The sequence below is a fragment of the Leptopilina heterotoma genome, unplaced genomic scaffold, assembly GCF_015476425.1.
Source record: "Leptopilina heterotoma isolate Lh14 unplaced genomic scaffold, ASM1547642v1 Lhet_7, whole genome shotgun sequence".
NCBI classification, from domain to species: Eukaryota; Metazoa; Arthropoda; class Insecta; order Hymenoptera; family Figitidae; genus Leptopilina; species Leptopilina heterotoma.
The window spans coordinates 269,568-296,373 of record NW_025111161.1 but is presented as its reverse complement, the minus strand read 5'-3'; the positions used below and the strand labels follow the sequence as shown (position 1 = coordinate 296,373).

Genomic DNA, 26,806 nt, shown 5'->3' with positions numbered 1-26,806 from the left:
TTTCCAAAACTATTCAATTATTTAAAAACAATTTTGACAAAATTCTACTTAAATATTCAATTATTTTCTAAAATAATAAAAATTTCACAGAAATGTAATTATTAAAAATAGAATTTGCATGGATTTTTTTGAAAAAAAGTCAATTGTTTGAAGCTTTTTTTACAATATTTTTCGAAATAATTCAATTATTTTCATAAATAATAAAACTAAAAGCAGAATTTTAATTATTTTTAATATAATTTTAATCGAAATCCTCGAAACATTTAATTATTCTTTAAAATTTTATTAGAATTTGCCGAATGAGTTCAATTATTTAAAAATTTGTGGATAACATTTTTTATGAGAATTCAATTTCAAGAAACATGAAATTATTGAATTATTTATTTTTGTATTTAAATAATTAAATTCTCGTTGAATTTTCTAATAAAAATTGATTTTCATTTCATAAAAATGAATTTCAGTTAAAATTTTACATTATAATTGAATATTAAAAGCAATATAGCGTGAATTTTTAGAAATATAATTGAATTTTGAAATTAATTTTTTTGAAAAAGTTTAATTGAATTTTCTTTTATATTATTTGAAGTTTTTATTTTCTAATATGCATTTAATTAAAGAATTTAGGAATAATTGAAATTTCGTGAAATTGAATATTGTAAACCTGACTTTTATAATCATGAAAGAATTCAAATATTTATAACAATAATTGAATTCTTGCGAAAAATTTTATTAAAAATTTTTAAAATAATTGTATTTCCAAGAAGAAATTTATAACTTTTAAAAATAATTGAATTCTTGTGATGAATATTTTTATTTATGAAAATAATTGCATTTTGCAAAGAATCTTATTAAAATCCCTCAAAATAATTGAAATTTTTTGGTAATAATTTTGTTATTTATCAACATATAATTGAATTTTTTTAAACAATTATTTATGTACCTAAATATTTGAATTCTTGTGAAAAATTTTATTAAAATTTAAAAGAATAGTTGAATTATTTCAAAAAAATTTTATTAAATTTTATTTAAAATAATTTATTTCTTTCGAACAATGTTTTTAAAATATTTGAAAATAATTGAATTCCTGGGAAAAATTCTAATATTTTTGTAAATCATTGAATTATTCCAAAGAATTTGAAAGGAAATTTTTTTTTTTTAAATAGGTAAATTTTTTCGAGGAATTTAAATTCAATTTTTAAGAATAATTACATTTTTTTTAGAAATTTCTGTAAAATTGTATTGAAAATAATTGAAATCCTGCCATGAATTATATTATTTATGAACATAATTGAATAATTACTAAGAATTTTATTAAAATTTTCAAAAATAATTCAATTTCTGAGAAGAATTTTATTATTTATGAAAATAATTGAATTATTGCGAAAATTTTTATTATATTGTTTTAAAAAAATTTTATTTTAGTTAATTGAATTCTTCTGGAAAACTTTATTTGTCAAAATAATTTAATTTTTCTATTAATTAATTAAAAATAGTATTAAAACTAATTGAAATTCTTCAATGAGTTTTATTATCTATGAAAATAATTGAATTCTTGCGAAAATTTTTATTATATTGTTTTAAAAAAATTTTATTTTAGTTAATTGAATTCTTCTGGAAAACTTTATTTGTCAAAATAATTTAATTTTTCTATTAATTAATTAAAAATAGTATTAAAACTAATTGAAATTCTTCAATGAGTTTTATTATCTATGAAAATAATTGAATTCTGGCTTAGAATTTTATCAAAAAATTTTGTTAAAAAATTGAATTTCGATGAAAAAAGTTATTATTAGTGAAAGTAATTGAATTATTGTAAAGAATTGTATAAAAATTTTGTTAAATAATTGATTTTTTTTTAAATGCTATTCTGAATTAATTGAATTCCCTGTGGAAATTTTATTTTTTATGAAAATAATTGAATTTTGCATGAATTTTATCAATTTTTTTTTTTGAGTAATTGAATTTTTTTGCGAAATTTTATGAAAATACTAGATATTGAAAATAATAATTGAATTTCGAATATTTTTTTGAAAATAATTGAATCGTTTTAAAGCATTATTTGATTATCATTTTCGAGAAGAGTTTTTTGATTTCTATTATTAGCGAATTTAAATAGGATTAGCTCATTAGCAATAATTTGCCATACTTTGTCAAACTTAATGCCATATTTCGCCATCTTTTACCCATAGTTTCCCATAGTTGTTTTCCATTTCTTACCCACACTTCTACTACCATGTGGTAAATTTAATTTAGGAGTTAATTTAATTAGGTGACCATAACCACTTAATTAAATTATGATTACCTTATCTCCAATCAGTCAAAAGCAAATGTACATTAAAATCATCAAAAATCGATACTGTCCCAGTGGACACATTTGTTAAAAAAACTTTGATCAAATGTTCTATATCTTAACTATTGGATGTCTATGTGACTAACATTTGTTTTCGTTTGTTATCAACATAGATTATTTAAAATTTAAATATCATAAAATTTCCAATTACATTTTTCCAAAGTTGCATCATTTAATTCGAAGTTATTTGTTTTACGCTTCAACTTTATTAGACTAAAAGAATTAAAGTCATTATTGTCTGTTATATATATTTTTAACAACGGCGACTACCGGCATTCAAAAGAGAATTAAAAACATTTGTGAATTTCATAACGATACTAAATTCAGAATATTTATTTATTATTTTCAAGCTGTGACACACATGACACAAGATTAATTACACTGCACGCGCAAATACAAATTCTGTACGTAAAGCAAAATAATGAGAAAGAGGAACATTTTTATTTGTTTATTTTTTTCTCTTCTTTTTTTGAAGGGAATATAATTAATTGGGATTAACAACAGTTACAGATTTTGACATATGGAGTAGCAAATGCAATTAAACTCTTTTTTTACGATATTTAAACTAATCAACTAAAACTAATTAAAAAATATGGAGAGAAAAAATTCTCAATTATTCTCTGAGAGAAAACTAAAATAACGTTCAATAAATTTTTTATACTGATAAATAATCGAAGTATTAAATAATAGCAAATATTTTTTTATTTTTACATTCGTACGAAAAGTAATATCTTTTTGGAAATAATATTATTTGGCTTCTTTTCAAGCTTCAATTAATTAATTTATATTGGTTTTTTAAATTTTATTATTATTTTTCACTGTACTTTAATATTGTATTTTAATTCGCCATATTTATATTTATGTGAAAATTCTATTTATTCTTTTTTTTAATTTCTGAACGAGTAATTTATTTGACAAAATCGATTTATTTTACTAGGCAGCGGGAATTATTTTAGTTTAATTCCTAAGAACTTTTCTATGAGAATTTTTTTGCAATTAATTTCCCCCATATACTTAAAATTCTACTCTGGTGTTGCTAAATTGGTTTATTTCACTAAAAAACATTTTTATTTCAAACCCAGTGTTCTATTTCATGAATTTAACAGAAGAAGAATCATATATATTGGCTGGATTCCAGTTACTAACAAAATTAAAAATTTTATTTATTAAACTTGATATACAAAAGTTATCACTACTACAATTTTAAGAAGAAAAATAAAAAATAATTTAATTAGAATTTTAAACATTGATATAATTTTTCTCTTTTACTATTTTTATTACTTAGTTGGTAAAGATGTAAAAAAAAGAAAAAAAAATTTTATAAAAAATGTGAGTGTATGCACTGTAGGCATTCTTTTTTTTTATAAAATGCATTCAAATCCTATATTGACAGAGATCATATAAGCGAGAATTTTCAACCTGTCTACTTTTAATCCGAATAAATTATTTCCTAGATTAAAAGTATCAAGAGTTAAGCTCTTTTGAATAAAACGAAAGCTTAACTACATCATTAAAATGTGACTGTTAAATATATCACATTGCATCTACTATTCCTACGAAACAAAGTAATGAGTTAGTATGAGGGGATCTAAGTTAAACGGAAACAACATAAACATGCAGTTACAAAGCTGTTTTACTAGAATTTTTAATTAAACTAATTATATATACTGTTTTTTGCAACGTAAAAGAGGAAAACAATGAGGGTCAACTTCCGGATCCCAAAAAGGCGCGATAATTTAGTGTATAATGTATTCTTATTTCTTTTGCACCGAATTTCTATCAGGAATGATTGATTCTAAGAAAATCGGCCACCATATTAAATCCGCCATTTTGGATTTTTACAATTTGACAAAATTCTTCTCCAAAGTTACAATTATTTTCATAAATGTCAAAAAAAAAAATAGAATTTATAAAAAATTTTTTTTTCTTTATTTTTAAACAGCTTTAAATATTACCCTTTCAAAAACGTTGAAATTGCAAAAAAAGTGGTGTGAAAATGAGGAATTTCCTTCAAAACTCATATGAACAGTGAAGCGAAAGGAAAAGATTTTTTAAATCATAAATTCGATGAGTGTTTTCCGTGCGTTGGAAATATTTGAAAATTTAATTTTTCAAACGCACGTAATGGGAATCCAAGTCCCTTGGTATTGCCGACGGAAATGCGTTATTTGCAAGGAAAAGAAATGAAGTTTCCGGATGAGAAAATAGAATTTTAGAGGTATCTTCGCACTTCGAGTGGGACCCATGTGGTCTTAAAAGCTTAATTACTTCCTTATTGCTCTATAAAACAAAAAATTTTTAAACGTCATTCCTGAATTAATTAATAGCCATTATGGTAGAATGGATTTTTTTTTCAGTAAAATAAAAAGTACAATGCCAATTAAAAGTTAAAAAATAATAACAGAAAATTTTGAAAAGGGGAACTTCATACTTTTCTAAAAGTTAAATGGCGCAACACTTTGAGTTTTTTTTTGTAAATTTTTAATATATGTTAAGAGTTTTTAGAAAATTGCATCTACTTTTTAGCACAATGTGCGAAAAACATATTAATTTGAAAATATTCTTCTCTAAAATTTATTTTGAAAACAAAATTTTAATTCTCTTTATAAATAATAAAATTCTTCTCTGATATTCAATTATTTTACAAAATTTTAATCAAATTCTTGTCAAAATTTCAATTATTTTCAAAAGTTTTCTAAAATTCAATGATTTTCAATATCTACTATTTCAATAAAATTTTCCAAAAGAAATTCATTATTAAAAAAAATTTGAATAAAATTCTACACAAACATTCAATTATTTTCATAAATAATAAAAATTTTTACAGGAATTCAATTATTTACAAATTTTTTTTATAAATTTCTTCGCAATAATTCAATTATTTTCATAAATAATAACATTTTTACAGGGATTCAATTATTTTCGTAAATAATAAAATTCTTTTAGAAATTCAATTATTTTCATAAATAATTGCAGAATTATTATCATTATTATTATTATTCATTGCAGAATTTCAATTATTTTTAAAGCAGTTTTAATCGAATTCTTCGAAAAATGTAATTATTCTTAAAAAATTTATTTAAATTCGTCCAAAGAATTTAATGATTTAAAAAATTTGTTGATAACATTTTTTTATTGAGAATTTAATTTCAAGAAACAAGAAATTAATAAATTATTTATTTTTGTATTTAAATAATTGAATTCTCGAAGAATTTACTAATAAAAATGGTTTTCAAAATGAATTTCAGTTAAAATTGTAAATTATAATTAAATATTAAAAGCATTATAGCGTGGATTTTTAGTAATAATTAAATTTTAAAAAAGTTTCAAACTAAAATCATTGAAATTCGTAATTTTTCATATTTTTGACAAAAAAATTTTGTAGAATTAATTCTTTTTAAAAGTTTAACAGAATTTTAATTGAAATTATTTAAAGTTTTTATTTTCTAATATAATATTTAATTCAAAATTTTCCGAATAATCGAAATTTCGTAAAATTCAATTGTAAATAAACAAATTTGAAAATTCTCAAGGAACTTTTGCAAAAATTATTAAAAATAATTGATATTTGAATTCTATGGAAAAGAATTTAATAATATAAAAAAGATTTTCATAAAATTCTAAGTAAACATTAAATTATTTTCATAAATAATAATTTTTTTTTACAAAGATTCAATTATTTTCATGAATAATAAAAATTAACATAGAATTTTAATTATTTTTAATACAATTTTAATCGAATTCCTTAAGAAATGTAATTATGCTTGAAAATTATATTAAAATTCGTCGAAGAAATTCAATTATTTAAAAATTTGATGACAAAATTATTTATGAGAATTCAATTTTTAGATAAATTATTTATATTTAAATAATTCAATAAGCGTAGAATTTTCTAACAAAAATGGATTTCAAAATGAATTTCAGTTAAAATTTTAGATAATAATTGAACATTAAAAACATTATAGCATGAATTTTTATAAATAATTGAATTTTGAAAAGGTTTCAAATTAAAATCTTTATAAAAATTTGAATTATTCACACTTTTAACTAACAATTTTGTAGAATTAATTTTTTTTAAGAAGTTTAATTGTATTTTTTTTAATTATCTGTTTTTATTTTCTAATATATATGTTTAATTGAAGATTTTCCGAATAATTGAATTTTTGTAAAATTGAATTGTAAACGAATGAATTTGAAAATTCTCATAAAACTCATGGCAGCGTTTCAATTATTTTTCATACAATTATAATTGAATTCCTTGAAAAAAGTAATTATATTCATGCAAGTTTTAATAAAATTCGACAAAAGAATTCAATTATTTTAAAATTTGTTACTAAAATTTTTTATGAGAATTGAATTTTGAGAAACATTCAATTATTCAATAAATTATTTACTTTTGCATTTAAATAATTAAATTCTTGTAGAATTTTCGAATAAAAATTGATTTTCATTTCATAAAAATGAATTTCAGTTAAAATTTTAGATTATAATTGAATATTAAAAGCAATATAGCGTGAATTTATAGAAATAATTGAATTTTAAAATTAATTTTTTTGAAAAAGTTTAATTGAATTTTCTCTTATATTATTTGAAGTTTTTATTTTCTAATATGCATTTAATTAAAGAATTTAGGAATAATGGAAATTTCGTGAAATTGAATATTGTAAACAAATGGATTTGAAAATTGCCAAAGAACTTTTTTCGAAAATTATTAAAAATAAAAAAAATAATTTATATAAAGTAAAATTGTAGTTAAGAATTTTTTAATATTTATTACTTGGTCACCTTTAATTATTATAAAATACGAAGAAATCGATGACTCCGAATCGAAGACTCGGAGTTATCGATATCTTTATATTTTATAGTTATAAAAAAATGTAGTGAATTAAAATTTCATTTATTGTAAAAAATAACACCAAAATTGATTATTTTAATCTTTTATGGTGGTAATTTAGTCTGCAACACTTTTTTATACCTTACGATTTACTGTAAAGTTGTTTTATAATTCGTCAATTGTCAAGTTAAACGGATTATTATAAATCATCGTGAGTGTAGTTAAATATCACAAGTTTCTTTGTGTTAAAGAAGTGAAAGAAATAAAGAATATTTTTTAAGAAGTTGATATAAAAATTATTTTCTGTTCGTAATTTTTCCAAAACAATTTGTTACTAAAATTAAATTTTATTGAAAATGAAAAAAAAAATTGTAAGATTTTATTTCTTAACTCAAAATCGAAATAAAGACCAAACTTGGCATTCAAAGATTTATTTTTAACATTAGGATAAGCCGAGGGATATGCTTTGTTTTCGGTTGATTGATTCTTTTCAAAATTATAGTTGGCTTCTTAAAATTCTATTTCACGTGAGTGCTCTCGTGAAGTATAAGCCTGATTTTACTTTGATTTAATCTATTCATATGCAGATCTCGAGAATGTAATTTGTAATTTACTGACTTATGTCAGTTTATGAAATTTCACTCAAATATTCTCCGTTTGTTGAAACTGAAAGGAATATTCGTAAATTAGTGCAAAATTATAATGATTTGCAGAAAGGTTTGTAGATTTGTGAATTGTAGAAAATTTTATTCTGATTTTTCAGTTTACTATTTATACAAAAATTTAAAAATTATTCTACGTGTAGTAAATTTTGTACCCCAGTTATAAAATATCATTTTTATATTAAATAGCATATTTCCAGTAAAGTATAATATTGATAAAAGAATATATTCTTTCTATACTAATAATACAAAGCTCGGGTGGTGAATTCCATGTTTCATCAAAATCTTGATAAAGGAATTGTTTACTTGTTTGTTCGAATCATTCAAGTTGAGGATGCGTAATAGATGGGTGTAGCTAACAGACCTCTTTTCTCGATATATTTGCAGTTTCACTTTTCATCATGTACTTTGCGAGTAAAGGATGTTCACTTGCAGCGGTCAAGGTCTTAAGCTCCTTTAGCAGCGTCTTCATTTTTAAAAAGAATTTCTAATTAATATATTACTCTTTAAATCTGAATTCTAAATTAGTAAAAAGTCATCCACTAGTTCAACTTGGAAAAAATTTCTACTTATTTTTCTACTAAAATTTTTTTTCTATTTTATTAAACAGTTTTAAAGTTTTACTGAATTTTTCAACGAAAAATACAGAATTGATAGAAATTATTACTAAATTAAATTTGTAGGACACTTTTCTTTAATTCAGAATATAATTTAATAAAATCCGCTTTTATTATAAAAAAAATTGATTTTATGGAAAAATTTAAAAATAAAATGCTATAATTAAAAACTCTAAAATATTGGACGAAATTTCGAAAAATTGTTTTTAAGGTTGACAAAATTAACATAATTTTTCAAATCGCCTTTCTTTACTAAATTTTAGGAAATTATTTTTATTCATTCTTCTCGTAATGTATGTTTTTTTTTCTTTTTTTCAGTAATACTCGAAAATGTGTATCAAAGTATCAAGCTTCGCAGTCGCAAAATCGATATCTTTCACCATTTGTTTTGCATAATGTTCTATCGGTACTATCCTTCAAAAAGTGTATTTGAATTTTTATTCTGCTACACTATTTTTTTTTTTTTTTTTGTAAAAGACCTTTATAAATATTTATTTATTTTACAAATTGCTGGTTCCTTATAAGCAATAAAATTTAATTTAAAAACAACTCAGATAGAATTTTAAACCTTTTTAATACAAGCTATTCTTTTCTCGAAGAGAAAAACCTTTTTCCTTTTTAATTTGATTCGCCAGCATTTTATAATATATGGATTTTATTTCAAAAATTGGCAAAATTACTAGAAATTTCTCGAAAAGTAATTGAAAAAACTGATCTCTCTATTATTCTTCTTTAAATATAGACTTAATTAACATTTTTAAAATAAAGTTGCACAACTATTTCACTTTTTTTTGAAATTTTTGATATAAACTTGTTTTATTGATAACTAATGTTTTTATTTAAGGCCAACGCTCAGATATCACTTTTTTCATAAAGTTTGCAGCAAACTTGCAAAGAATTTTTCGAAATATGAGAAGAATCTGGCAAAGTATGGACAATGGCTAGAATTAATTTTTGAGAAATTTTTCACATTTCTATAAAAATTTCTATTTTTAAAAATTTCACTCAATTCCATGATTTTTTAATGTCTACTATTTTAATTAAGTAAAATGTTCTCTTATTTGACTCTGACTGGTTATATTTTTGTTAGTAATTGGTCCGTATTTTTTCATTTTTGAATGAATGAGTCCGTATTTTTAAAAATTTTAAATACAGTTCGAGCCCTGCATATTTTGCCAGAAATTTAAATTAACCGTTTAGTGATTAATGGTTTCTTTTTTTTATAATTATAAAAGTTAAAACAATATTATTTTTACTTGATTCAATGAATAACAGTTTGTCATATTTTCGGTCTTTCGGTGAATAATTACAACACAAAATACATTTTTTAAAACGTGTTTTTTTTCTAACTTCACTTTTGTACAATATTGATTCATACCCATATTAAATGGAAGTGGTAATCTGGATTTTGTGATTTACGATCAGTAGTAGGAACTGAAAATGTAAAACCAAATGTTTCAAAAGGTTACGTGCGCCAATAAAGCACGAATAGATAGTTACTCGAAACTGTTTAAACTACTGGGCATTGCATTAGCTTACAAAGTTTACCTTGGAACGACATTATATCTCTCGATCTTTTTGCGATATTAACTATATTTCAATTTTACAGAAATCTATTATAACTTTGGTCGCGTTGGTTTAACCAAAAAAAAAAACAAAAAATTAGAATATAGTTATGTCACTGTTTTTAAGTAGAAGAAAAATAGAATTTTAGACAAACAATAAATACATCAAAATGACCTTAATTCTATCCATTAAATGGATAATTTCTAAATAAGAGTGTCGATTTTTTAAGAGTAAGTAGAATAAAAAAAAATCAGTCAAACTGGATTCCCCAACCACTATGTGGGCTGCGGTCACAAGATCATTGGAAATTCTTGTTGCTTTCTTCGAATATTATTCAACCAGGTAAGAAACAAAAGAAATTATTCCTTCATGAATATTTTTCTCTCTTTCAGAATCTGCAAAAAATTAGAATAACAACTAAATTTTTAACCTTGAGAGTTTAATCCCTCTGGGATTAAATTAACACCAGAAAGGATTCAAATAATCTATTTTAGTGTTATTTTTAACTATTAATGAAATTTTACTTTAAATAAAACACTAAAGTCAACGATTTGGAAAAATTCAACGAATTTAGCTTCTCCAGGGAGAATAGTAAGTTAGTAAGTTAGTTACTAACTTACTAACTAACTTAGTAACATAGTTACTAAATTCAATTGTGTTCCAAAATTTTAAAAAATTCTCGTCAAAATTTCAATTCTCTTTATAAATAATAAAATTCTTCTCTGATATTCAATTATTTTACAAAATTTTAATCAAATTCTTGTCAAAATTTTAATTATTTTCAAAAGTTTTCTAAAATTCAATGATTTTAAATATCTACTATTTCAATAAAAATTTCCAAAAGAATTCCATTATTAAAAAAAATTTGAATAAAATTCTACGCAAACATTCAATTATTTTCATATAAATAATAACATTTTTACAGGGATTCAATTATTTTTATAAATAATAAAATTCTTTTAGGAATTCAATTATTTTCATAAATAATAAAACTCATTGCAGAATTTCAATTATTATTATTAATGCAATTTTAATCGAATTCCTCGAAATTTTGATAAAATTCGACACAAACATTAAATCATTTTCCAAAAAAATGAAAATTTCACAGAAATTCAATTAAAAAATTCAATTACTTTTATAAATAATATTATTCATCACAAAAATTTAATTCTTTATAAATTAAATACAATTCATAGCAAAATTTCAATTATTTTTAAGAATTTTAATAAAATTCATTGCAGAATTCAATTATTTTCTTAAATTAAATAATATTATATTCATCACAAAAATTTTGATTCTTTACAAATGTAATAAAATTCAATTATTTCAAAAATTTTAATAAAATTCATGGCGAAATTTCAATATTATTTTCCAAAATTTTTCTTAATTCAATAATTTGTGGGTATATCTATTATTTTTATAAAATTTTCCAAAACTATTCAATTATTTAAAAACAATTTTGACGAAATTCTACTCAAATATTCAATTATTTTCTAAAATAATAAAAATTTTACAGAAATGTAATTATTAAAAATAGAATTTGCATGGATTTTTTTAAAAAAAGTCAATTGTTTGAAACTTTTTTTTACAATATTCTTCGAAATAATTCAATTATTTTCATAAATAATAAAACTAAAAGCAGAATTTTAATGATTTTTAATATAATTTTAATCGAAATCCTCGAAACATTTAATTAATCTTTAAAATTTTATTAGAATTTGCCGAATGAGTTCAATTATTTAAAAATTTGTGGATAACATTTTTTATAAGAATTCAATTTCAAGAAACATGAAATTATGAAATTATTTATTTTTGTATTTAAATAATTAAATTCTCGTTGAATTTACTAATAAAAATGGTTTTAAAAATGAATCTCAGTTAAAGTTGTAGATTGTAATTAAATAATAAAAGCATTTTAATGTGGTTTTTAGAAATAATTAAATTTTGAAAAAGTTTCAAACTAAAATCATTGAAATTCCTAATTTTTCATATTTTAGACAAACAATTCTGTAGAATTAATTCTTTTTAAAAGTTTAATAGGATTTTTATTGAAATTATTTCAAGTGTTATATTTTTCAATATAATATTTAATGGCAGAATTTCCGAATAATTGAAATTTTTTAAAATTGAATTGTAAACGAATGAATTTGAAAATTCTCATAAAACTCATCGCAGCGTTTCAATTATTTTTCATACAATTATAATTGAATTCCTTGAAAAAATAATTATGTTCCTGCAAGTTTTAATAAAATTCGACAAAAGAATTCAATTATTTAAAAATTTGTTACTAAAATTCTTTATGAGAATTGAATTTTGAGAAACATTCGATTATTCAATAAATTATTTACTTTTGCATTTAAATAATTAAATTCTTGTAGAATTTTCCAATAAAAATTGATTTTCATTTCATAAAAATGAATTTCAGTTAAAATTTTAGATTATAATTGAATATTGAAAGCAATATAGCGTGAATTTTTAGAAATAATTGAATTTTGAAATTAATTTTTTTGAGAAAGTTTAATTGAATTTTCTTTTTTTTTATTTGAAGTTTTTATTTTCTAATATCCATTTAATTAAAGAATTTAGGAATAATTGAAATTTCGTGAAATTGAATATTGTAAACAAATGGATTTGAAAATTGCCAAAGAACTTTTTCGAAAATTATTAAAAATAATAGATATAAAGTAAAATTGTAGTTAAAAATATTTGAAAATAATAATTGAATTGAAATAATGAAAATAATTTTGAAGAAGTACAATATTCTTATAATATAAAATAATTATTTTATTACTTGGTCATATTTTATAGTTATAAAAAAATTTAATCAACTAAAATTTCATTCATTGTAAAAAATAACACCAAAATTTTTAGTCAAGAATTATATAATGTCCATTATATGATTATTCATAATAAAATTATTGAAAATTTTTTTCCAAAACTTGTTTTGAAACTTAATTTTACGACATGCTTTTTACACTACGTGTTCACTTAAAAAAAAGCAGCTAGCATCTTTTTGTTATTTATAAAAACGCATTTTTCACGAAAAGATAAATTCAAATATCGTGCTCGAAAAACGTTTTTCATGTCATTTTTCTTTTCACATAGCATATATAAATTCTCAAGCATTATTCACCAGGATGAATAATAATTTTTTGTTCACGAACAAAACAAGTGTGGCGCGTGTGAATGTAGGAAAAGCAGGCGGATTTTCAAATTACCTATTTTCCAAAGCTCATTTTGATGAAATTTACGTCAAGCTTTCGATTTAAATTCGCAATAAACGATTTATTGGCAATTGGAGTAAACGTGTCCTCTCCACTTCTCTCAAGTCTCGTAAAATTTCAACTATCCCAAGGCAATTTTCTTCTTAGAAAACAATTTCAGTATCTATATTTTTTGGTAAATTTCAAATTGATTGTTTTTTTATTGTACAATTGCTTTTGTACTTCCTTAGAATTTATTATATATTACTCGGGAATTTATATACAGCAGCAGTTTCTAAATTAGGGAAACTTTGAATTTAATTGAGCGAATTTCATGACCTTGGTTTTATCCTTAATCTGAAAACTTGAATAAAAAAATAAAAACAATCTTATTTTCTCTTATTTTATTTAATTAATTAAATTTATTTTATGTTAGAACTATTAATCTTTTTCTTATGATATTCGCATCACTAAAAAAATTCTCATTATCACTGCCTTTAAACATTTTTAATTTTTCACTTTCATTCAAAAAATTCTCACTTTCACTTACAATTGACAAATTTTAATAAAATTTTTAAGAATAATTACATTTTTATAAAACAATTTAAATTTTTTACAAAATTGCAGTGTCACCTTTTGGCAAGCTTGCAAAGTTTCTATGCAGGTTTGCATTCAAATGTCCTTTTTCAAAAAGAGCTTAGGGAAATTTTTTAATTATTTCTGAAAACAGATTCCCAGAAAAATCTTGGAAGCAGATGGAAAAATAAAATGAGGTACACGCTTTTTAAGTTTAATTAAAAAAAATTTTTCAAGACCCTTGTATATAATTTTATTTTAATTAATTTGAAAGTCACTTTTATAATAGAATGGTTTTGAAAAATACAATAATGTTAACTTTAACAATATACAAATAAATTTTTTTAATATTAAAATTGTTACGGAAATTTTCATTCTTACAAAAATATGAAATTACATGTTGATTTGCAAGTCTTATTTTCCTTTTACATTTTCTGAAATAACTCGGTCTCCGTGTTCATCAAGAAGATGAGAGAGAAAAAAAATTCCAATAATTTGTGTATTTTTCATTTGCTGTTGTTGCTACAAAAATGAGAAAGGCCTTGAATATTCTAAATCCAGTTTAAAAGCAGGATTCTCGAGCATGAGATGCATTCTCATGAACCTTATGTTTAAAAAATTCCATAAAATAAAGTATTGTTTAAATTAATTAATTTAATTTAAAAATTAAAATTTTAGTTAATTAATTTAAATTAATTAAATGTATTAAAAATTAATTCTCCTAATTATAAAATTAATTTTGAATTAAGAATATATAGAGTATTCGTCACGATTAAATAAAAACTACATAAAGAATACAAATTTGAAGAGAAATAAAACTTTTTGTATATAAATATAAATATCAGTTAGAGAAAGTTATATATTGATATAAAACAAGTTAGAAATGTTTCTTAAAATGGAGTAAGCATACTTGAGCTTTAATCCGATAGATTTTTATCTGACATAGTCGAGTCTTATTTCCCGTTACGATAAAAGCACACCCATGATCCCCTATCGTCTATTATTACTTTAATTTTAGAGGGAAAAAAGTGTCCAGCATTTCGTGATTCGTGGAGGTTAAACTTTAACGATCCATTTTTTTTTTCTACAAGAGTTCAACCCTTCTGATCACACAACGTAGCAATTCTATAATTACAAAGCCATTTCACTTCTACCCCATCAAATCATTCCTATTTTCTTTTAAACAAAAAAAAAGGCCCAAGGTTACAAAACTCGATTATGTAAGAGTTGAAGGGATGAATTTTCTCTTAAATTATAGATCTCATTGGTGGACAAATAATGAGGGTCCTTTGATCAAAATTAAATGAGTTTAACTAATTACTTTTTGTAATTAAAAAATTCTTTAAAATTATTCAGTCTCTGGCACTTTCACTTCACTTTCACTCCAATTTAACTTTTACTCGAATTTCATTTTCACGCCACTTTCAATTTTACTGAATTTTTATTTTCACTCCACTTTCACTTCACTTTCACTTCAATTTCACTTTTACTCAAATTTTATTTTCACTCCAATTTTATATTGATTCAAATTTTATTTTCACCCCACTTTCATTTTCACATACATTTTATCTATCCTCCAACTTTCACTTAAAATTTATTTTCACACAACTTTCATTTTCATTAAATACTCACTTTACTTTCACTCTAACTTCACTTTAAATTAAATTTTATTTTCACTCCACTTTCACTTCAATTTCACTTTTACTTAAAATTTATTTTCACTCCACTTTCACGTTTACTCAATCTTAGATTTTAACCCACTTTCACTCCAATTTCACTTCAACAAAAATTTCACTTTCATTTCACTTTCACTCCAATTTCACTTTCACTCAAATTTCATTTTCACTCCACTTTCACTTACATTTTATTTCTTTTAAATAATTTTAAATTCTAAATTTATTATCTCTCCACTTTCACTTAAAATTTATTCTCAATCCACTTTCACTTTACTTTAACTTAAATTTTATAAATTTTATAAATTAAAGTGAAAGTAGAGTAAAAATATAATTTGAGTAAAAGTAAAATGTGAGTGAAACTGAAGTGAAAATGAAATTTGAATAAAAGTGAAAATGAAGTGAAAGAGGAGAGGAGATTAAGTTTAAGTGAAAGGGAAGTGAAACTGGAGAGAAAATAAAATTTAAGTAAAAGAGAAGTGAAAATCAAAATTGATTAAAATTTAAAATTGAAAGTGTATTGCAATTAAATAATTTTCACAACACTTTCTTTCGACTTTCACTATAATTTTACTATTACTGAATTTTTATTTTCATTCCACTTTCACTTCACATTCACTTCAATAAATTTCACCTTCATTCAAATTTTATTTTCACTCCAGTTACATTTCCACTAAAATTCTATTTTCCTTCCACTTTCACTCAAAATTTATTTTCACACAACTTTCATTTTCATTCAAATTTTATTTTTACTTTACTTTCATTTTCAATTAAAATTTTTTTTCCTTCAAACTTCCAATCAAAATTTATTTCACACACAACTTTCATTTTCACTCAAAATTTATGTTTACTTCACTTTCATTTTTATTCAAATTATATTTTCACACCTCTTTCAATTTTAGTCAAATTTTATTTTCACTCCAATTTTACTCAATTTTTATTTTCACTCCACTTTGACTTCACTATCAGTCCTATTTCACTTTTACTCAAATTTTATTTAAGTGAAAGTGAAGTGAAATTGGAGTGAAAATAAAATTTAAGTAAAGCTGAAAGTGAAGTGAAAGTAGAGTAAAAATAAATTTTTAGTGGAAGTGAAATTGAAGTGAAAGTGGAGTGAAAATAAAATTTAATTCAAAGTGAAATTGGAGTGAAAGTGAAGTGAAAGTGGTGTGAAAATTAAAATTGAGTAAAATAAAAGTGATAATAAAATTTGAGTAAAAGTGAAAGTGGAGTAAAAATAAAATTTGAATGGAAGTGAAAGTGAAATAAACATAAATTTTGAATGAAAGTAAAGTGATAATAAATTTTGAGTGAACATGAAAGTTGCGTGGAAATAAATTTTGAATGGCAGTGTTAGGAAAATAAAATTTAATTGAAAATGAAAGTGGAGTGAAATTAAAATTTAATTCAAAGTGAAATTAGAGTAAAAGTGAAGTGAAGGTGGAGTGAAAATAATAATTCAGTAAAATTGAAGTGAAAATAAAATTTGAGTAAAAGTGAATATAAAGTGAATATAAAATTTGAGTAAAACTTAAAGTAAAGTGAAAATAATATTTGAGTAAAAGTGAAAGAGGTGTGAAAATGTAATTTGAATGAAAGTGAAAGTGAAGTAAACCTAAATTTTGAGTGAAAGTAAAGTGAGTATAAATTTTTAATGAAAATGAAAGTCTTTGTGTGAAAATAAATTTTAAATGAAAGTTTGAAGGAAAATAAAATGCAAGTAAAAATAACACGGGGTGAAATAAAAATTTGAATCAAAGTAAAATTTGGAATGAAAGTGGAGTAAAAATAAAATTTGAGTAAATGTGAAATTGAAGTGAAAGTGGAGTAAAAAAAATATTGAATGAAAATGAAAGTGGAGTAAAAATAAAATTGAATTCAAAATGAAATTGGAGTGAAAGTGTAGTGAAAGTGGAGTGAAAATAAAATTTGAGTAAAAGTGAAAGTTGTGTGACAATAAATTTGTAGTGAAAGTGGAAGGAAGATAAAATTAAAGTGAAAATGAAAGTGGAGTGAAAATTAAATTTGATTCAAAGTTAAATTGTAGTGAATGTGAAGTGAAAGTGTAGTGAAAATATAATTTGAGTAAAAGTGAAATTAGAGTGAAAGTGTAGTGAAAATAAAAATTGTGTAAAAGTAAAAGTGAAATTACACAATGTACTCCCCTGGACCAATATTGGGCCATGTTGCTTTTTGCACTCAGAACTTAATAAATTGATAAAAAAAATGAAGAAAAATGCATTTTATAAAAAACCTTTTTCAAGGCTATAACGATTTTTCATTAAATACTATTGCTTCTTTTCTTTTCGTTAAAAAAAAAAGTTTATTTTTGTGTCGCATCCACATACTTGCGTTACAAGTTGTATTAAAGTTTTTATCCATGTATTGTATATGCAATTCTCCATTGCAGTTTCGTGCCAAGTCAGACGTGGTTATTGAATATTGGTAGCTGTGCAAATATCCGTAAGCGTTCACACACACACGTACATTTCTTGCATGTATATTAAAACTCACACATTGATAGACATGAGGAGAGGAGATGCTGACATTTTAAAATCTTTTGATAAACATCCGATGGAGCTTACAATGATACATGGATCCATTTGTATATTAAATTTGTAGTTTGCAGAGACCGAAAATCATCCGGAAAAGTACAAGTTGCCTTCACATGGAACAGAAACAAATGGTGCTGACACTTAGTTTGCATATCAGAGACGAGAAATTTGTAATTTTCACTCCATTCTCACCACTTCTATTTCCCAAGGACCGACATTTACGGGTAGCAGAAAACTTTTCCTTGTTAAATTAAATATATATGCGCTTTCACGGATTTATTATTCTCAAATGAAATTTCCCTTTTTCATGATTTATCCACTTTTTCTTGATAATATTTCCTAAGATATTTAATTGAAATTTTTCTTCTTAAATGAAAGAAAAATTATTTGTTTATAGTTAAATGCAAGAAATAGACAATGACTTCTATTTTCTATCTCTAAATTTTTATCCAAACTAATGCAATTCAACTTTCTTTTTATAGAGTTTTAAAAAAGCTTTGATGGTCTATTTTAATCTCTTCTTGAAACTTTTATTTTTGAGATGGAAACAAGTTGGATAATTTTTCTACTCCAAATGGAATTTTGAAATAATAGTTTTTTTCAAATCCTTTACTTTAGAATGCTTTTGACCGCAACTGTGAAAAAAGGAAGTTCACTAGTTTGTGGCAAGAGATTGGTTCCACTGTTCGTCTGTAATAAAAAAAAATGCTTAAAACTTTTTATAGAAACTTTCTCTTTTTTGGTACATGAAAAACTTTTCTGATGTTTTACTATAGCGACAAGCTAGTAAACATTTTAAATGTCGAGGCAGCATCATCACGAGCCTGCTATTGCCTGTTGCTGTAGGAGCTCTAAACATTCATGGTAGAAAAAAAGATACATCTATTCTATCGTAGAAGGATGTCAACTTAAGATAAGCAGAGTACGCAACATTTATCTGATTTCACGTAGAAATCGCATAAGTTCAAAAAAACTTTTTCGAGTAGTGAATTTTAGTATTTTTTTAAATTTTTACTACAGAGTTACAAAAAAGCAGTCTTTCTGAGTACACATATTTCGCACTGGATATTTAATTTTAAAAAAGTAGCAAAAAGTAGTTTTCAAACTAAAAAAAGTAGTAAAAAAATAGCTATCAAAAAATTAAACTTGACAACCAAAAAAACTCGTTTTCGACACTTTACAAAACTGACAAAAATTCCAATCTATATTTTATTTTCCTGACTTTTTCCTAATTTTCATCAAAAATATTTACTTCTTTTTTATCCTGCTAATAATTTAATTCTTGACAAGAATTTTATAAAAAAAAATTTAAATAATTAATTTCTTTCAACTAATTTTATGCAAATATAAATAATTGAATCCCTAAAAAGCGCTTTATTATTTATGAATATCATTGAACTTTTGCGAACGATTTTCTTAGTTTTTCAAAATAATTGAATTTCTAAGAAGAAATTTATTACTTTTGAAAATAATTGAATTCTGGTGATGAATATTGTTATTTATGAAAATAATTGAATTTTGCAAAGAATTTTATTAAAATGCCTCAAAATAATTGAATTTTCGGGAATAATTTTGTTATTTATCTTTAATAATTGAATTCTTTCTAAGAATTATTTATGTAAATAATTGAATTCTTGGAAAGATTTTTATTAAAATCTAAAAGAATAATTGAATTATTTCAAAAAAATTTAACTAAAATTGTATTTAAAATTAAAATAATTGATTTCTTTCGAAAAAGTTTATTAAAATATTTGAAAATAATTGAATTCCTGTAGAAAATTCTAATATTTTTGTAAATAATTGAATTCTTCCAAAGAATTTTAAGAAAACCTTTTTTTTTAAATAATTGAATTTTTCGAGAAATTGAAATCTAATTTTTAAGATTAATTACATTTTTTGAGCAAATCCTTTAAAATTATATTAAAAAGAATTGAAATCCTGCTTTGAATTTGATTATTTATTAAAATAATTAAATAGTTGCTAAGGAGTTTATTAAAATTTTCAAACATAATTGAATTCTTGAGAAGAATTTTATTATTTATGAAAATAATTGAATTATTCTGAAAAATTTTATTAAAATTTTTAAAAAAATTGAATTTCTGTAAAAAATTTTGATATTTTTGAAAATAATTGAAATCTTTCAAAGAATTTAAAAATAAACCTTTTTTTAAATAATTGATTTTTTCAAGGAATTGAAATTAAATTTTTAAGAATAATTACATTTTTTTAGCAATTCCTGTAGATCTGTATTAAAAATAAATGAAATCCTGCGCTGAATTTGATTATTTATGAAAATAATTGAATTCCTAAGAATAATTTTATTATTTATGAAAATAATTGAATTATTACGAAAAATTTTATTAACATTTTTAAAAAGAATTGGAATTATGTGAAAAATTTGATTGTAGGACAAAAGTTCCAATTTAAAAGTTCCAAACCAGAAGTTCCAATCCAAAAGTTCCAATATGAAAAAGTTCCAATATACAAAATGTCCAATTTAAAAAAGTTCCAAAGAGGAAAAGTTCCAAAATAATAATTTCCAATATAAATAATTTTGATATTTTTGAAAATAATTGAATTTTTCCAAAGAATTTAAAAAAAACCTTTATTTAAATAATTGATTTTCTCGAGGAATTCAAATCTAATTTTTAACAATAATTACATTTTTTAATCAATTACTGTAAAATTGTATTAAAAAGAATTGAAATCCTATGATGAATTTTAGTATTTATAAAAATAATTGAATAGTTGTTAATAATTTTATTAAAATTTTCAAAAATAATTGAATTCCTGAGAAGAATTTTATTATATTTTCGTAAATAATTGAATGCTTTCAAAAAATTTTTAAAAATTATTTTTAAATATCTTATTTTTTCGAGGAATTAAAATTGAATTTTTAAGAATAGTTACATTTTTGGAGCAATTCCTGTAAAATTGTGATAAAAATAATTGAAATCCTGCGATGAATTTTACGATTTATGAAAATAATTGAATAGTTGATAAGAATTTTATTAAAATAAAATAATTGAATTCTTCATAAGAATTTTGTGAAAATTGTTTTAAGTAATTAATTTTTTCGAAATAAAATAAATATTATGAAAATTTTATATTAAATAATTTAATTCTTGTGAAAAACTTTATTTGTGAAAATAATTATGAATATTTCGATTAATTCATTTAAAATAGTATTAAAAATAATTGAAATTCTTCGATGAGTTTTATTATTTATAAAAATAATTGAATTCTTGCTTAGAATTTTATCAAATTTTTTTTTAAAATTGAATTTCTATTAAAAATTTTATTATTAGTGAAAGTAATTGAATTATTGTGAAGAATTGTATAATAATTTTGTTAAATAATTGAATTTCGAATATTTTTTGAAAATAATTGAATCATTTTAAGGAATTTGATTACAATTGTTAAGAAGCCATTTTTTCATGTCCGCCATATTGGATTCGCCATTTTGGATTATTTAAAAAATAAATAAAATTCCTCCTTTTAATTTGAACTATTATAAGACGTTTTCGAATCAAGATGGTTTACATTAAGAAAGAATACCTCATCAATAAAATTATAAAATTTTTATCTGAATAACATTAATCAAATTAAAATGTTTAATTATATGTTTGAAATTAAAATACTGCAAATATTTTATAAATACTACTTTCGAAATTAATACTTATTTTGAGCTTTAAAGTTGGTTTTAAAAATAATCTTCTACGAGATTTCTATCTATTTCAGTTCGATTATCCTTGTTCCTTTTAAGGGGTTACGCCACCCTGAACGCATGAAAATCGGATGGTTTTTTAGGAATTTTTTTGATAAAACTGTTTCAGGTAGGACTTCTTTACATTTATTGATGCTTTAGTACATATATTGAGCTTTATAAATATTTAAAAAAAAATTGTTTTTAATTAAAAATGGCGGAGATATAACTATTGGCGTGGATCAATTTTTCCGGAGCACTCCTTGATGGTGTACATGATTGGCAGTTCAATTTTTGTCAGAAACAAGTAAAACAATATTTTTCTTAAAAAGTGATAAATTTTGAACAGAGTGACGAAGCCATTTTAAAAAAAAAAATTTTTTACGCAAATAGAAGCACTTCAAAAATTGACATTTTTTTTTTGGCTAAAATTACCGTATAAAAAATTGGATAAAAAATTTTCAAATTATTCAATCAAAAAAATCCCACGTCACTCTGTGGAAAATCTATTTAGGAAGATGTATATTAATTTTCAAGTCAATCGATTGAATAGTTTTTGAGTTATCGTGTACACCGTCTCGAAAATTGTGGTTTCGAGAAAAACGCAAAAGAAGAAAAAAATGAACTTTAGTGTATTATAACTTGAAAATTTTTCAATGTACTATTTAATCAGCAATTCCAGGGGCATAATTTTTTTTATTTAAGAATGGAAGGGATACAATGAAAAGGACCCTTCCTAAATCATGAAAGGGCCCCCTAGACCATTCGAAAATAGAAAGTCGCTGCTTCCAGCAGCTCTCGGCGCGTCCCCACCGCGCTGACTTCTAATGACCATAACTTTTGTAATTAGTGAGACATTGTCTTCGGCGACATCTCAAAATATTCGTTAGAATATAAACTTTGAAATTAAGCAAAAAAAAAAAATAAATTTTTTTGAAAATTTCAGGGTGGCGTAACCCCTTAACCTAAATTGATGTTCAATCTCAAATTTGTAAAGATCTTTATTCTTTTCTATATAGAATAACTTTTTATTATAATAGATTGTTAATAAATCTAATAATTGAAGATGATAATAATGAATCAAGAAAATATTTTAGGTTGAACTGTATACATGTTACAAATTGATTGATCTGATGAGAAATTGTTGACTTTATTTTTTTTATCGAGATCTAATTCAGAATTTATATAATATTTTCAAACTATGACCAGCCATTTGTCTAAAGATTGCTGAATATACAATATAAATATACAGATATAGGAAGATATTGTATATTAGTTTTCTTCCCCTAGTTTTGTTAATTCAATATCGACTCTGAATGAATAATATATGCGCCTACCTACCTCTTGTAAGAATTGAATTTGGCAGTTGCCGAGAGATTAATCTGGCAGCTTTGTCTTCTCTAGGAACTAATTTATCACTTTTTCAATTGTCTATATTTAATGCGGATTGATCTTTTCTTTTATGTGATTGACAAATTATTTAATTAATATCTGAATACATCATTATAATTATTTTTTTGGCATCTTTGCTTTTGTCCCATTTAAATGAAATATTAAAAATAATTGTTTAGTGCAAATTTTCAATTTCTCTTTACAACTTTTATATCTATTATGTACCATCGCGACTTCTGGCATAGAAAAGTAGAGGATCTAACAAATCGGAAGGTGAAAGTAATAACACTAAAAATTTAAGTAGAGCCCTGAATTTTTATTATATCAAGTGAGTTATATGTAAATTTATATTCAAGCTTTGTGATTCGTGGGTTTCCTCTTCGTATAAATCCTAAAGGAGAAATATTTAGGAAAGCGAATAAAAATGTTGAAGTGAAATAACTTTTCCATTACCGAAGAAAAATACACACACAAAATTTATTGTTAAAAATAAAGTTCATAGGAAATAATCGCAGAAATATGAAATCTCTCATTATTCTCTTATCAACAAATCAAAAAGTAAAATTCAAAAAGGTGAATTATCCCAAGTGCATGAATTTCTGCCTTTTCTTTTAAACGTTCCTAAGCTCTCATCTAATAATTTAATTTCGAGGGGATTGAGAGGTACTCCTTTTAACACCTGCATCAAAATTAGTTATATAGGTGTTATGAAATTCATTGGAGAAATCTAAAGTTATTTTGCTGTTAGATCCCATTCCCAACACACTTGGGAATGGGAAGTATATTCGAATGCAGAACCTAGAACTTTACACATTGAGCACTTACGTAAAAACAAGGAAATTTTGACCAAAACAACTTATTTACAAACCATTGGAAAGTCGAACTACATTTGGCACAAGTTCAGTCTTGTTATAACCAATAAAAGAAATAAATAAATCTATAAAAATGAAATATTGTCAAAATGCTGCATTCCGTAAGTTTAATTCAAATTCTATTATGATAAATGATGGCGAAATATGTAACTAAGTTTGACAAAGAATCGCAAAGTGTTGCTAATGCGAGCGTGTACTATAGTTCAAGAATGTCGACAAGAAAAATTAATTGTTCGTTAAATCAACACAACATCTTTCAATTCTTTTATTATGTTATGTCTCAGAACAAAACCAACATATCCTAAAATTAATTATTTAAATTGTCCGGCATCGGTGATTCAAACCTGATTTATTCACAGAGCGGAAGACTCTGATATTAAGGGAACAGGTTTTTAAAGAGTAACTGTTAAATTGATGTTAAATTATTAAAGCTTTTACTTGAATCCTTTACTATTAGAATCAGAGAGAAAGAGTAGATCCAGATGTCTTCAGGGACACTGAAAGAAAATTAGAACTTTGTGGAATCAATAGAGAATTTAACTGGGGACAAAATTTAAAAGTATTAGTTACTTACCGTTTAAAATTATTCCTATAGTCGTAGACCCAAGAAGTGATAACTTCTTCAGTGTGAGGTGGAGGAAATGACTTTGTCCAACGGAAGCAGAGAATGCAGTAGATTTCCCTCAAATTGTTTTCTGGTCAGGCCAAATTGAAAGGTTTGAAGTCCAGGTGTCGATGTAAATTAGATAAAACGCCCCTCAGCCTAGGAGTGACGAAGTTATTGATTTGATGTTGATGTCGACGTAATGCAGTCCTTAGAAGAATAGAAATGTGCCTGGCAGTAGAAATTATCTCCTTGAATGAATTTGACTAGGAGGAGACTCGAAGAAGAAACTTGGTACTTGAAGAAATTTTCTGGACTGGAGTCGAAGAACAACTCGATGGCAGTGCACAACTAGTTAACTTGGTGGTAATTGCTGGACTGACGCGAAGAAGACGCGAAGTTCGGTGTTGACTTCCGGACTAACTAACTTGAAGGCGTTCCCTGGACTGACTAAGTCAGCAAGGGTGGCAACTTTTACAGGTTCCTTTTGCAAAGCGAACTTACGTCATTCCTCCCACTTTTAACACCTTTGGGTCAATGTAATAAAAATTTTATTACATGTAACTGGAGAACCAATAGATGAATGACAAAATACAGAGGACCCTATTTGGCATCTGCTATCCAGACAAAGACTTCTGATCAATATTGCATTGATTACAAGAAAATAAGGTGCTTAGTATTATATTTACTTTTCCGTGTGTGCAAACATGTTTATCGATTTTTCTTTTTGTTGTCCTTGAGTTTTATTGTATTTTGATGCGCTATGGATTGTTTCATAATTTTCCTAAAAGGGCAAAAGCTGATATAGAGGGGATCAGTCTTCTTTTAACAGTGAAAGTGAAAGTACGTCGATCCCTTCTTAGTGCAATTATTATAATTATTATTATCGTCGTTAAATCAAATTATTGTTTCTTCTTCGTCTTTCTTTAAAGGAAGACAATGGCAATGTAAGTAATTTTGTCAAAAATAAAATTCCAAAAATTCTTTGCAATTCGTTAATCCTACCCCATTCTATCCATACTTCAGTTTCCAAGCGGGTTTCTCATTTAAAATTCCAAACATTAATAAAATTATCATTCTAATTTAAAAAAAATTGTTTGAAAAATAGCCAAAATACTTGTCCATAAAAACTTTATAATCATTATTTTTAAATTTAGAAGAGCAAAACATACAGATATAAAATTAGTGGCAACCAATGTACGAACTTGGTTGTAAAATTTTGATATTTACTGTGTCTTTATGATACTATACTACAACGATAAATCAAGTTATTTCACTGATATAATAATTACATGAAATTTCAATTTGATTTGTCAGTTTTAACAACATATGCCATGAATTTCGTAAGACAATTAATATCAATTTCAAATGAAGCCACATTAATTATTATTATAACACATATCTGTGGATATCAAATATCATTTGCATCATTGATTGGAAAACGATAACACTTTATTGATTATATTATTTTAGTATTTAGTCTAATATGCACCGAATTTTACGATTTCAGTATAAAGTTAATGATTTTAATTAATGAAATAATTTTGTTTGTTTCATGTGCTGCTTTCAAATTGAATCTCTAGAGCGCAATTAGAGTAAGTACTTACCTTAAAAATGATAATTTTATAATTATTCTTACAATTTTTTTTATAATTATTTTTACTTGTAAAAGAACGTATATTTGGTAAGATATATGTTATACAAATATTATTACTATTAGTAATTAATATAATTACTTTAGTAATTTTTAACCACCTTTCAATAATCGAATTTAATTGATTAGAAAGTTAGTAATTTGTACCAAATAAATTAGTTAATTTGATAATTTGCGTTAATATATAGTTTGGGATTTAAATCTTTGTTGAAAAAGCAATTGGTTTCCAAATAGCTAGAAATCATGCCAAAAAAAGTCGAAGGAGGACAAAAAAATTTAAAATACAGAAAGATAAACTTGGCTCCGATCCCATTATTATCAAATGTAATTTTCGATACCAAATGGCGCATCGCAATTTGATTTATGTAGGCAATTCTTTACAAATATCGCGTCAGATATAATTGATAGCTCCTCAGTGAGCTGTAAACTGAGATTTATTCTTACTTCCTTAAATTCCTGATTCGTTAAAAAAATTTCAGTAGAAAATTTTTTCTTTTAACTATAAATAGTTAGTAATAATTTTTAAATTAGATTTTAAGAGA

General features: G+C 23.5%; 1 protein-coding gene across 10 annotated transcripts in view; it reads left to right on the top strand.

Annotated features, from left to right (window-relative positions):
* The window catches only part of LOC122510525 (synaptotagmin-7), a 405,459-nt gene that overhangs the window by 344,378 nt on the left and 34,275 nt on the right, over window positions 1–26,806 (top strand). For 7 of the 10 annotated variants that reach the window (XM_043625248.1, XM_043625251.1, XM_043625250.1 and 4 more), the window contains one exon: window positions 26,194–26,205. In XM_043625248.1, coding sequence (XP_043481183.1) covers window positions 26,194–26,205 — 12 coding nt within the window. Of the gene's footprint in view, window positions 1–9,880; window positions 10,372–26,193; window positions 26,206–26,806 lie in introns of those variants that run through there. The other 3 variants (XM_043625257.1, XM_043625255.1, XM_043625256.1) reach the window with 2 other exon arrangements.